This window comes from Asterias amurensis, chromosome 6 (genome assembly GCF_032118995.1).
Source record: "Asterias amurensis chromosome 6, ASM3211899v1".
Taxonomy (NCBI): Eukaryota; Metazoa; Echinodermata; class Asteroidea; order Forcipulatida; family Asteriidae; genus Asterias; species Asterias amurensis.
In genome coordinates, this window is record NC_092653.1 from 531,686 (window position 1) to 545,200 (window position 13,515).

At 37.8% G+C, this 13,515-nt stretch overlaps 1 protein-coding gene across 1 annotated transcript in view; it reads right to left on the minus strand.

Moving 5' to 3' along the window:
• LOC139938974 (LIM/homeobox protein Lhx5-like) overlaps positions 1 to 12,308 on the minus strand; it is a 44,514-nt gene extending 32,206 nt beyond the window's left edge. The window contains exons 1-3 of the mRNA XM_071934659.1: positions 11,158 to 12,308; positions 7,780 to 7,979; positions 1,988 to 2,409 (exon numbers count right to left, since the gene is read on the minus strand). Of these exons, the coding sequence (XP_071790760.1) occupies positions 1,988 to 2,409; positions 7,780 to 7,979; positions 11,158 to 11,330 (795 nt within the window). The 5' untranslated portion in view covers positions 11,331 to 12,308. The remainder of the gene's footprint in view (positions 1 to 1,987; positions 2,410 to 7,779; positions 7,980 to 11,157) is intronic.
• Between the last annotated feature and the right edge of the window lie 1,207 nt (positions 12,309 to 13,515).

Below are 13,515 nucleotides of genomic sequence, written 5' to 3' on the forward strand. Positions count from 1 at the left end.
TTCCACTGTTTTAACTTCCAAAAGGAAAAACTGACAGACAGAAGTTTCCGAAAGCGGGACCGCAGGCCTTTTTATTTGTTGCAAGAGTACAACTCGACAAGTTTGGTGTGTTCGGCAGCTGGGACCGGGCTGAGCTCAGATGTGAATGCTAGCCGGCGACCCCTACGGGTAGGACGCGCACTACTTGTCAGTCGGAATGTCGAGTCCGTATGGGTAGAACCAAACGCCTTTGATGTTACCGTTACCCCAGGGAGCCTGAACTGAGCTACCTCCGGGGGTTGAAGCATACACAGAGACAAGAGCAACCACAACTTCTCAAGTCTACGCCAATTTCAGGCATCCCTACAATCTTAGGATTAGGCAGTAAGGTCAGATCAGGGCCATACTTAACACAGACACCGGTAGAGATTTGAAAGACTTGGTTGTGGATAAAGAAGCAATAAACTTGGAAATGTTCAACATACCTCGATTTGAGGTGATGAGATGTAGTTAATCCAACGGATTGAATATTGTGTATACACATTTTGCCACAGTCTGGAGTATATTTCAAATATTTGGTCGGTGTTGAATGTATTTGATACGAATAAGAAAACAAAAGCAAAATGAAATGTTTCCATTGGGGTTTCCGCCTTCAGGCCTTCCGACGTGAATGAAACTCAAAACAAAATATAAACTCAACAATAAACAATAAAGGTCAATCAGCAAATATTTGACCTTCTGAAATGATCAAAATGTTGCAATCAAATGTCGCATCTCGATCCAATGCGCAAAACACCACAATTAAATGTCAAATCATCAAAACACAATTGGTTTCGCACACCATACACGAAGCCGTCATTTTGATTACCCTTCCAAATTGGTGTAACAAAAACGAGCGGCAAGAAAACACAATCTGGTGCATTGTCTTAAACTTTAAGATACCAAACTATCCTTTGTATAAGTAAAACCATTACATTAATATGAGCCAGTTTGAAATAAATGTCTCAGTTCCTTCCACCATGATTTTACATAACCTCAGTTTTGCAGCATTCATAGAATACTAGATTAATGAATAGTGCACAAATTGAGGACAACCAAGGTTGGCATGATGTTCTTTATGTGGCAGTTATCCCTGAAACCAGTACACCTGGCTAGAATGGATTCGGCCCTCTATAGTTATCTCAAGTGGTATCATTGAATGTTTGTCCCGCCCATAAACTTTCCCCTCACCTGAGTAATTAAAACCTAATCCATCCAGGTGACGATATACGTTTTCATCATGTGGAGTCTAGCGAGACGAGTCCGGGCCTAGACGTAGACCCTCCCGCCGTAGGATCGATGGTAGGAGTGTTATCACAGGCATTAGACCGTTGCAAAAGCTTGCACAAGTTATTATTTGGATGGTAAGATGCTGTATAACAACACCACTAGGCTTCGTTAACACAACCCTAAAATCCAATGTTCATTTTACTTTACTCTCTCCCATTCTAGACACGTGTATGGGTATAAATGCCAGCCTCCACACTGCAACCCAATACACTTCGGCATGTGTTGCAAGCATGGCAGTTGCTGCCCTATAATACCTGATTTGTCAGTGACTTGTATAAATGATTGCTTCGTTATAGTCACAGATTGGTTTTGATTTGAATCTGAGCGAGCTCCTGTTATTATGTTATTGCCAGAGTGTGGTGTGTCGCAAGTGGCTAATAAAGAATCATTCAAATAATAATCAGATGCAGAGTGGACATATTACTGCCAATCAAAAGTAACAACTGATCATACAACGACATCGTTGAAGTACTATGGCGGCAAAATTGTCGGCAAGTTTCGAAAATTGGTTTCCATTGAGGTTCCGTGGGGAGTATTGCTCAATTATACTTAAGTATCCATCATTAAGGGCTTAAATTAAAAGATTCTCGCGTCACATTTCCCGTTAAAGCTGTACCTTAAAGTTTTTTACCTAACTATTTTAAAAACAATTTCTAAGAAACAAAAGAACACGTCTTACCTGAATGACTCTCATGTTAAGGCCCGTCTCCTGAGCGAGTTGTTCTCGTATGTGTCTTGTGGGCTTGGGTGTGGCCGCAAAGGCAGCCTTTAAAGTCTCAAGCTGCTTAGCTTTAATGGTGGTCCTTGGACCCCTCCTCTTAGCACCAGACACCCCTCCTGTTGAACTCCCTGTCCCACCTTCACTATCTCGGTCTCTTTCGATCTTAATACCGTCATTATTGTTTGATTCTTTGGTCCTCTCACCGTCCTCTGTAGGGGCGTTGGATGGAGCCGGTGAAGGTTCCGGCATGTCGGCATCCATAAGGTCTTCACTACCGGAAATGTCCCCCGTAGAACAATCGTCCTGGCTACCCGTCAAACTGGTGTCACACGGTGTAAGTCCGCCGTATGAATCCATAATATCAGGCACTGGACCTTTACCTACATTTTCAGAAAATAAAAACACATATTTTATATGTACATAATTCGGTTATTAATAATTTCTAATCGAATAGCCAACTTGGAAGTCAATTGATCATTTTCTTTGACATTCTTGAAATTTGCTGCAACGCAATTTCTCTTTTTCATCTGATAAAATAGTTATATTTGCGAGTGAACACAGTTTCAAGTGAGACAATATTTGCACTGTAAAATCAATTAACTGGCCTACTGTAGCCAAGTACATATTGAATTATCCATCAATGTAGCAGTAAACAACTGATATGCAATCTACTTGTAGCTTTACGCATGTTAGCAAACACAAGCCAAGTCATGTGATAAGATATGCAAATTGCTATGGATTTAATTTACACGTACATTCAGAAGTCTCCACTTACATTATTGGCGCCCTTTTCACAAGACGTATAAATAACAAAACGCTTGGTTAGCGCAAATGACTCAATTGAATCAAACTATTGAGCAGAAGGATTGTTTAAACTCTCAACCAAAATCCAGCAAACTCACTCAAAATCACAAGCCACGTTTTTGATCAAACAGTACTAACTGAATTTCCATTTGAAACTAATACCCCTTTGGCAACGACAACCCGAGGCAAAGGACACGAGTTGTTAGAAAATCAGCAAATCATTCAAATACAACTAAAAAGCATTGGGAAACAGTGTCGATAATAAAAGGCAAATTGCTTTATCCGTCGGACTTAATCTATTTCGAGACTTCGATTCAATGAAGAGGTTTGTTGCCGTAGTTGCATGTGTTTTATAAACGCGGCAAATTCTAGCGCGAATTACTCGCCAAGTCAAACTATCACCGATTGCTAAATCAAAATGTGGAAAAACAACAACCCATGTAGCAAACTACCCCGGGCTGTTTTATATCTGCTTTGTGGATTGCACTTTTCTATGATCACGGGATCTTCAAATAGTACATTGGTCTACCGTCGCAACTTACTGACAAGAAAATCCGAAAATCTTCTCCGCGGTAGTAGAATATAAAACGACAGTTCTCTCAAGAACAAACTCTACCCAGCAAGATAGATACAGACCTGGTGTTGCGCAAACCAAATATATATTGATACCTCACCATGCAATGCATCCAATCCCATTCACTGACAAGACTTGTCGAAATTACAACTTTGAAGCAGGGTTCAGAAATGTGCCCAAAAATTTCATAAAATACTGCTAAGCAGGACACCGGTGGCAACTAACAACCGTAACCAACACTGCTATTAAGCAGATTTAACAGCTTATTTATACAAACGACAATCTCATTTGTCACATTCCAAAATATGACTGAATGGTTTCTTGTTCTGTATTAATCTAGCGGGTGAGAATAGCATCATAATGGCAATGGGAAACAGACGTGAACACGATGCCGAGGAATGTAATATGCTATAACGCCCACTAATGGAAAGATAACATATTGTGGAAATTGCCTTCCCGACGTATCTTAAAAGTGAAAGGCACAATAAACTAAAAGTCGCTAATGTATGTTTAAATTAAATCAATTTAAATCTGAATGCTTCGTCACTAGTTTCAATGAAGTGTGTATCTTCCTATAGAGCATTTTTAGTAATCGAAATCAATACAGAGACAACTTGACGTTTTGACACCAACTTTGGGGCAAACAATAATATGTCCAATTGCTGAATTGAAGAACAACGTGATATCCCGGTTTCTTTGACACCAACTTTTGGGGAAACAATATGTCCAATTGCTGAATTGAAGAACAACGTGATATCCCGGTTTCTTTGCCAAAAAATTATGATTTTTCAAAAGTCACTTTTGATAGGTTCAGTCAAGTTCTAATTTGAACTTTGGCAACACGATATCAGATGAAGCACACTTCATTCTTACTGTTGGATACCTATGCATAATTCACGCCAGGCATCATTGGATACAACAACACATGCTCATTCTAAAGGTCACCAAATTGACTAGTTGTTACGCTCATGAATAATTCATGAATGTAAAAACTCCTCTACTCGTGTGCAATTATGCGTCACGCTTGTTCCCAGTAACCCATCCATGCTTCAAGATACATCAACAGCTACTTGAACTTCAATCTACAGTTTCTAAAGCCATCTCATAGATCTTGGCTCTATGATGAAACGTTGTCCTCTTTATGGTAGTCAGTTTGATAGCATAACTGGTACTGCTGACTTCTGATTATCGCTGGTAGTCATGTATCATAACGTGATGCCAATGTAAGAGAACGGTGCAGTGTGACTCGATGAAAATAGAAACAACGCAAAAATAATAGAACCAACCAACTGTTGTTTTCGTGTTTCAGAATGACGTAACTAACAGTAGTAGGTGTTAGAAACGCCCTCTATTGGCACAGTCAGAGTCTGATAAAACGACGACGCCCAAATACGATGGCGGGAATAATCATGTACCTTTAGATTTAAAGTCTCACAAAAGACAAATATTTCTTTATTTTATAATTATGCAGTCACAGTATGGTAGGCCAACTGATATTGTTACGATGTCATATAACAGTCGTTGTATGACGGGTACCCCGTTCAGATTCCTTGCTAAGTCATTAAAGTTGGTGTAAATGCGCTATAAAGATACATCGGCAACAACCGACAAAAGATACAAAGGTGTGTTCGACCATGAGTCGAACAACGTGTCGACAGACGAACAAGGTGAGAATTGCATTGACCAAAACAAGGCACACACGTGATCTCAAAGTATTCGTGCACTTTAACCCCGTTCGCATCTGACTTGGGCCCAACTTCATAGAGCTGTTTAAGTAGATAATATTGCTTGACACTTTCTGTTATTACCGAAAAGTAGCAGGATACCAGTGGCCAATTATACACGTGGCACGGTAGTTTTTGCGGGTAACCTCGTTTTGGTAAGCATGGTTTCGTTGTGCTTTTTGCGCGCAGCATTGAATCCTGGACGTAAGAAGAAAGTAACCGGTTCGATCGAATTTTCAGTTTTACTCATAAAATAGGACAATTCATTTAGATGGTTCTGAAAATCTGTCAAAAAAAAAAATAACGACCTTTTAAAGCAACTTTGCTCGAATAGATTATTTTTCCTTGAGAACATTTACAATAAATCACAGAAAGTGCCATACGGCCATTTAAACATAGCAAACGGCCGTAGGATTCGTTACAAATGGTTGTAAACAATTTAAACAAAATATGAAAATATCCAACAAAATTAATCATTGTAAAATCCTCTTCAGGACGGTGTCTCCTAAATAATATATGCAAAGGTTATACTGGAAACGTCTTGCCCTTCCTGAATTTAGCTGCCAGAAGAAAATATAAAACCCGGGTTTGTCCATAAAAACACAGAGTTGAGTTCCACCCGCTACCGTATTAAGTTGCTCACCAACCTGACACAGAAATATCTCTACCCCCACAAATAAAACAATAAATTTAGTAATTACAATTCATAATTAACTTTTCTTCATACAGCATTAAAGCCTAGACGAAAATTGATTTTACGATTTAAATTTAGTTGTATATACGGGTAGAACTTTGTCTTCATTGGTTTAACTACGTCTTTCAAATTGATTAACTCCTAATTGATTTAGTTACCAGCCCAAACTACCAGGAGAAATTTACATGACAAGGCCAAGCCACAGTAGGACGGGGGAAAACAAAGGAAACCTTTGTTTCTGATGTCCAAATGGGGCCCTTGGAAAAGGGTCGGATAATCTCTACTGAGTTTAAGAGCTGGTCTGAAATTCCGTATTATAAAGGCTTTATAGACTATGCATACTTTTTATTAAAAAAGTTTGCTGATTTTGCTGAGTGACCCCCCCACAAAACACCAACATAAACAATATGAATGCATCTGCCAACGCACACCCTCGTCAAAATGAATTGTCCTCGTCCAAAAACCGAAAAGAAGCAAAAGTAGCAGATAAATGGTTCCAAAGGCTTTGAAAATGTACTGCGTCATAAAAGACAATAAATATTCAATTCGTCAGTTCCATGACTTTGGTTCTGCCCAACTGGATTAGAAATGGAAATTTCAAACGTTATTTTCCACGCAATTCTGAGCTTCTCCTGCAGTCTACCGACAGTAGGCCTGTCTGTAGTTAACCTCAAAGTAATGAATTTGTCCTGGAACATATATTTACACACTCCCCAATCCTGGAGCTGTCCTCAGGCTATAGACACAGACTCTTATGTACAAAGGCGAAAGTACAATTTAAGCAGAAAAGTGGAAATTTATCCGAATGATTTTATCTGCATGTTATTGCACGAATAATTACTCTTTTAGGCATACAGTCCCTTTCCCGACCTATTGAGATTGTCCTAAACATGTCGACAGTAGGCCCATCATATAGTTATTCCAACTGTTTAAGCGTTTCTTGCAACATAAATCTTGACTCTCCTAAAGGAACCCAAGCATATTCACCCACACATCGTTCTATGGTAGCTTTTCAACTCCATCAGTGAAAGAAATAGTTTTTATTTTGTAAAAGCCTACCAGTGCTGGTACCATGGAAGGTGGTCAATAAGAACTCATTTGCATAATAAGGGGTCACACATACACAATCAAATCGACCTACTTTGTTAGTATGCAACTTTTTTGAAACGGCAACAAATAACAAAATCTACACTTTGAATGAGAGTTGGGCGTGATAGTTCGAAAGCTAATTTATTCCAATTCATTTATTTTTATTGACGTCTTTTCTCCGACCGACTGAGAAGGTTTGCTGCCAATGAAGGTATGTATTTTCCTTATCAACACACTCAAGGCTGTTTATTTAAAGGAACACGTTGCCTTGGATCGGACGAGTTGGTCAAAACAAAAGCGTTTGTAACCGTTTTTATAAAATGCATATGGTTGGAAAGATGTTTTAAAAGTAGAATACAATGATCCACACAAGTTTGCCTCCAACTTGCGTGGTTTTCCTTCTACTGTGCGAACTAACATGGTCGGCCATTTATGGGAGTCAAAATTTTGACCCCCATAAATGGCCGACGTATTAGTCGACGAGGTAAAAGGAAAACCACGCAATTTCGAGGTATGTTTGTGTGGATCATTGTATTCTACTTTTACAACATCTTTCTACCCATATGCATTTTATAAAAAACGGTTACAAACGCTTTTCAAAGACCAACTCGACCGATCCAAGGCAACGTGTTCCTTTAAGATTCATCGAAACAGCATCGGTTACAACTTGAAGACGGACAATTGAAGTTACCAAAGAAAAGTTATTAAGTCCTTTCATTTTTGAAGAATAAATACTAAGACCCCATGCTCCCAAACTGTATCGATTTTAAGCAAGCTGAAATGTACACAGCGCATGATATTCAGCCAAACCACATAAAAAAACAAAATTGATCTTTGAAAAGCAAATAACTGGGGAGTAACTTACCGTATGTTTTATTCATGTAATCTTCTTTACAAATGAACTGGTTTTCGTCGACTACATAAAGTTCTTCACCAGTTGAGAGCTGTTTCCTACAGATCATACATGTGAAGCAGTTAAGATGGAATACTTTATTGCGAGCTCGACGCACCAAATCACTGGGTAGAATCCCTAATGAACACCCCGCACACTTTGTGCCATACGTTCTGGTCAGACAAAAAGAAAATGAAAGAGAAAGAATAGTTGCATTGTCAAACAAGTTATGTGTGAATTGGTTATTGATATTTGCTCGGTAAAAGTACATGTACACCAAGGTACACGTTGCTTCATAGAATTACAAACAACCCACGAATAAATATTAAGCAATCCTTTACTTTACTTGAAAATTAATTTAACAATGATAACATAACAATAAAATCAACTTTGATTTTTGATTTATTTTGTTAGAGAAAGTTCAACACATTGCGATTCAGCACTGGGCAAAACTTCACTCCATACTGTCTCTTTTATGTTATACCAACAAGCCATACTTAATGTTTAGGATTGGACATTTAATGCTTGTATTATTGAAAGTATGAATAAGAGATTGGTTGGCAACTTATACTCGTTGATGACTTCATTCAACAACCTGTTTCCAATCCGCGCCAAATGAAGATTCTAAGAATTTTAAAGACAAGCTCGCATTTTTGTAAGATTGACAAAGAACCGATACAACTTAAAAAGAAAGGATCGACACTTTACATTGAGGACTTCATGAACGGACAAAAACTTTTGTTGAAGAGAAAGTTTTGTTGAGAAAGTTTTTTTGAAGGCAGTGGACACTATTGGTAATTACTCAAAATAATTATTCGCATAAATCCTTACTTGGTAACGAGTAATTCAATTCATTCATTAATGGGGAGAGGTTTGTGGTATAAAACATTGTTAGAAACGGCTCCCTCTGAAGTGGAGTAGTTGTCGAGAAGGAAGTAATTTTCCACGAATTTGATTTCGAGACCTCAGATTTAGAATTTGAGATCTCGAAATCAAGCATCTAAAAGCACACAACTCCGTGTGACAAGGGAGTTTTTGTCTTTCATTATTATCTCGCAACTTCGACGACCGATTGAGCTCAAATTTTCACAGGTTTGTTATTTTATGCATATGTTGAGATACACCAACTGTGACGACTAGTCTTTGACAGTTACCAATAGTGTCCACTGAATTTAACACAAGTAATCATAGTGTCATGGTTTGCAGTATAAGAACATTGCAATTATCTCTAACGGTACAATTAGAGGCTTCCAAAGGTTATTAAGCGAACTTCATCATTCTTATTAATCACAGACTTTATAAATAAATTCGTCCATCTCATCATTAGAAAAAACTTGTTCCTTAAAGTGATTACGTATCACTGACATCATTGACAGCTGAAGATGAGTATAATCTTCTAAGCATCTTAAGATCTTTAATCGTTTAGAGATTAAACCTAGAGTTAGCCTGTAATTAACCTACATGATGCGTTGTTTTAACCAGCTCTATTAGTGTTGCTGTTATGTAAACTGGGTATGGGTCGAATAAACTACTTTATGGTTTCATCCGTGTTGTTTTTCTTTCTCTGTTAGCTTTATATAATCGCTGTGTTGATGACGTTTGTCATTTCCCCCCTGGTCATGAACTAGTAAATGGTAATGCAGGTTTGTAAGGACAGTTTATTAATTCTAGTAATTGTAGTCTCTCTGGATAAAAAACGAACTGTACAATCAAATAATTTCTATGTAGATTGTCTTTATTTCTTTACTTTCTCGTATTATCTATTATGTGGTATTATTGTTGTATTATAACTATATTCTTATTATACCGCTTTAGTTATATTCCTAATTGCAAATATCATTGAATACAAATAAAACACTATCAGAGGGTAACAAAACTATTACAAGGAAGTTTACAAGGTTCATTGCATTTATTAAAAACGAAGGTTTGGGACAATTTATTTTGGAAATAGGCCCCAATATATGAAATCCAGACCATTATGTTTTCAAATAACCGCAAACTGAGTCCCCAAACTGCACATACACAATAATAACTCCTGTAGTATTACCGTCTCACTATTTTTGTTCTGAGAGACGAGAAATGTTTTGAAGATGAGGGGCTTCAGATGTTGAGTAACATCACTAATGATGAGCAAAGAACCTCAACGAGAATTCTTACAAGTTTAAAAGATGTTTCACTGATGTATCATTATTTTTTAGCAATTACCCCATAAATTAAACAAAATCACGATGTCATGATGACGTAAATACCGTGAAATTGTAAACAACAATCATGGCAACAATTTTCATGAGTAACTTTAACAATAGTCTACTTGAATTTCATTATAGTTATATATCATCTACAACGTAAAATGACATAAATGTAAAAGTAGTTTACAAAACATTTGAAAAAAGTAGTTAAAGTTACTTGTTTGTCCCGATTCCATTATTTGTTTTCAACTAGTTCTCTGGTTCTCGACTGGCTTTGATTTGAATCATTGTTGTAAATGTTTCTTTTTCTTTCTTTGATTTTTGGTGTTGAACAAAGAATTGACTAGAAAGGGATTCGAACCAACGAAATCCGGAATAATGTCTTTCTATCAAGGAAATGAATATCGAATTGAATTAACTTGTTCCGAGTCCCCAATTTTAGGACGTTTTTTTAATGTCTGTTTTGGCAATGCTTTTCCTGCTTTCCCTTTCTGTTTATGGAAATGTATATTGGAAGTGTGTGCTGGTTCAAGTTACATAACAAATAAATATAAATCAATCTGGAAGTAAGATAAGACGTGACACTGATGATAGCAATTGACCGGTACCCCAATTAACTGGGTTCCAAGTTCAGTCACTCAAGGTTCCCCCTCACAGCAGTCAGTACTAAATATATTATCACACGTGTTTATTATTACAGATTTTTGAATACTTTACAATTAACCTGTTGATGTGAATTGGACAATCCTGGAAAAACATGCCAGAATTTGACCACGATTTGTTATTCAATTTGACGAGATTACATAATAAGATTTGTTTTCCGGTCAAAGACTTAAACAGTAGCAATCGGATTCAATAAACACATTTAATCCAATGGTGAATTTACTAAGACTCAACATATTATTATTATTCAATTTTTAAATGCACATAACCAGTGCTTGGATGTTACTGTATACAAGTGTAAAATCAAAATAAAGTTTGCAGAATGAATAAAGTTTATGTGTATAGGCATGTTTTTCCACAGCAAATCTCTGGAAATAGGAGCATTTTGATTTAAGATAATATGAAAATAAATATATCACAATAAATTTAGGCTGTTACTTACGTAAGCTTCCTAACTTTATGATTTGGGGATGGGCCCTAGGAAGTTCCGGTAACTTACCTAAAGAAATCAGCTTTACAGAAGAGTTTTCCTTCTCTTGAGAAACATTTCTCCGACAGTCTAGATTTGCATTCACAGCAATGTACGCACTTGACGTGCCATGGTCTGTCCAACACATTGAGGAGAAATCTATCAAGGATAGGACCTTTACAGCCGGCGCACATCTGCACCATGCTGACGGCGACCGTGCTGCGCGTCGTTTGTGCCGGTGGAGCCGTGGTCAAAGCACGGTGGTCTAGCCCGTCCACGGGCACAATAGTACGGTGTACGGTGAGCGTTGATTCACAACACGGCCTGCTGTGGCAGTGAGTGGGTGGTTCTTAATACTGGCGTGGAATACAAACATACAGCAGTCTAAGGATTTGATGAAAGAGTTGCAGATACCACAACTGGAAATGGTTAGAGTTGCAGAGAAGAACGTTGATTCTCGGCAGCTAACTGACAGACATTCCAGTGTACACAGTTTGCCTTGTACCCCGCGTGGTCTGTGCTTGGTGTGTTTACAGCATAGGCAAGTTGGTTGATTCTATCCGTTGAACAATACACATTGTTGTCCAATGATGCTGACGTAGCCGTCTATGCACTCTAACTTCACTCAACGATTTTGGTTGTAAATATGATTTCCTCAAAGCACTCCTGTGCTTAGTTTGTCCTGAGAATAAGGAGGTCTTAAAGTTATTCTTGCCTCAGCGTAACTTCAAGTCCAAATTTCTGGGTTGGGACACTTTTTCTGAAAAATATATTGTTTTAACAACTTGTAGACACACACACGTGACTTTACGAAAGTGCCCGAACTCTCTTCTCCAATAATTTCAGTAATTTCCACCCAAAGTTGTAAATCAAGCAATGATTTGTTTAGACACGTGCGTATGTTTATTTGAGCACACGTTCCAAAGAAATGAAATCTGTTGCTCAGAAAGGAAACTGCTTACGTACTGGTGTCGATAAAAGCTCACTGTGAAATGGACCCGTGTTATTTCACAAGAGCCCGGGAAAATACCACAAAAATGCAGCGGTAGCCAACACTGATGACTACTGTATCGAGCAACCAAGTGGAAACAAGTACCGTATAGTATCTTGCACCGTGTCAAGTGACTTCCAGACTGCACATACACTACATTACGTCAAAAACCCACTGTGAAGTCAATAGTTTTGTGCAGCTACCATATATCCTCCATTCGCTTGGCTCGCCTATTATTTTACATCACTTGGGTCGCAGCTCAGCGAACTTATGAATGTCAATGTACGTCACGGAGTGTGTGAGAGAGTAGTAGCCAATCAGGGATGGCGTATGACCGTAGTGCGGTTGAGGCCCGTGTTCTACACGCAATACACGTAGCCAATAAGATAACACGATGTAGTTGACTCCGCCTTCTTTCGTGAAAGTGCTGTATATTTTGATGCAGTGGGCCTATGTACTGTGCATGTACAGTACAATAACCGCAGTACAAAGTATGGGCCTGTTCGTAAAGGCACTATACATTCGAAGCGGTACGGTGATACTGTACATGTACATGTACATGTACAGTATCAAGTAAGCCTACATCATGTAGGACTACATGATGTGTTTCTTGGGTGGCTAGTCCAGTGATTTTTGTGGAAATTTGACAGTAAAAAGTTATCAGGATGTCACTGAGTTATTATTTTTAGTTTCAGTCAATTTGTTTTTTTGTTAAATATTATTTTTTTTACAAATTACATGTATTATATTATCAGTATTCAGTGATTACTTTTGGTGCTAAGACATTCATGGGCCACCTTAAGTCGTGATATTTTATGTTTGAAAAATATCGAGTATGATTGAATAGTAATAATAATTAAAAAAACACTAGATGTAACCCGCATTTTGTTCAACATTATAAGATCTATAAGTAAATTGTTGTTACAATTATATATATTTTTTGTGTACATGGTACGAGTAGTACAGTTAGTCTATTACTGGTTGTAACATTTAAAGCCAAAGACGAAAACAGTCAAAACAAATGTCCTTAAAGGTTGTTTTGATCGTTGGTTGAGAACAAAAAACGTTACTTATTTACATCTGACGTAAACGGTCACGTTCATTAGTTATTGTTTTTAAACTGACCAGGACCAACACTAAGCAGAGAACGATTTCTAACAGCCCCCAAAATGTGCACATAGAATGCCAGTATTGAGTAGCGAATGGTTATTTTTAATTAGCAACAACTGACTTTGTGTAGCATTCTGCTCTTTACAAGGAAAATCGCTCGCTGCTGAGGTTAGCTGCCCAGTCGATGTATAATATATATTCTATAAAGACTCGTACTATTTAAGAAGCGAGTACCTATGTCACAGATGGGACGAAGCGACTCAAGCTATCAATCCGAGTCAAAGTAA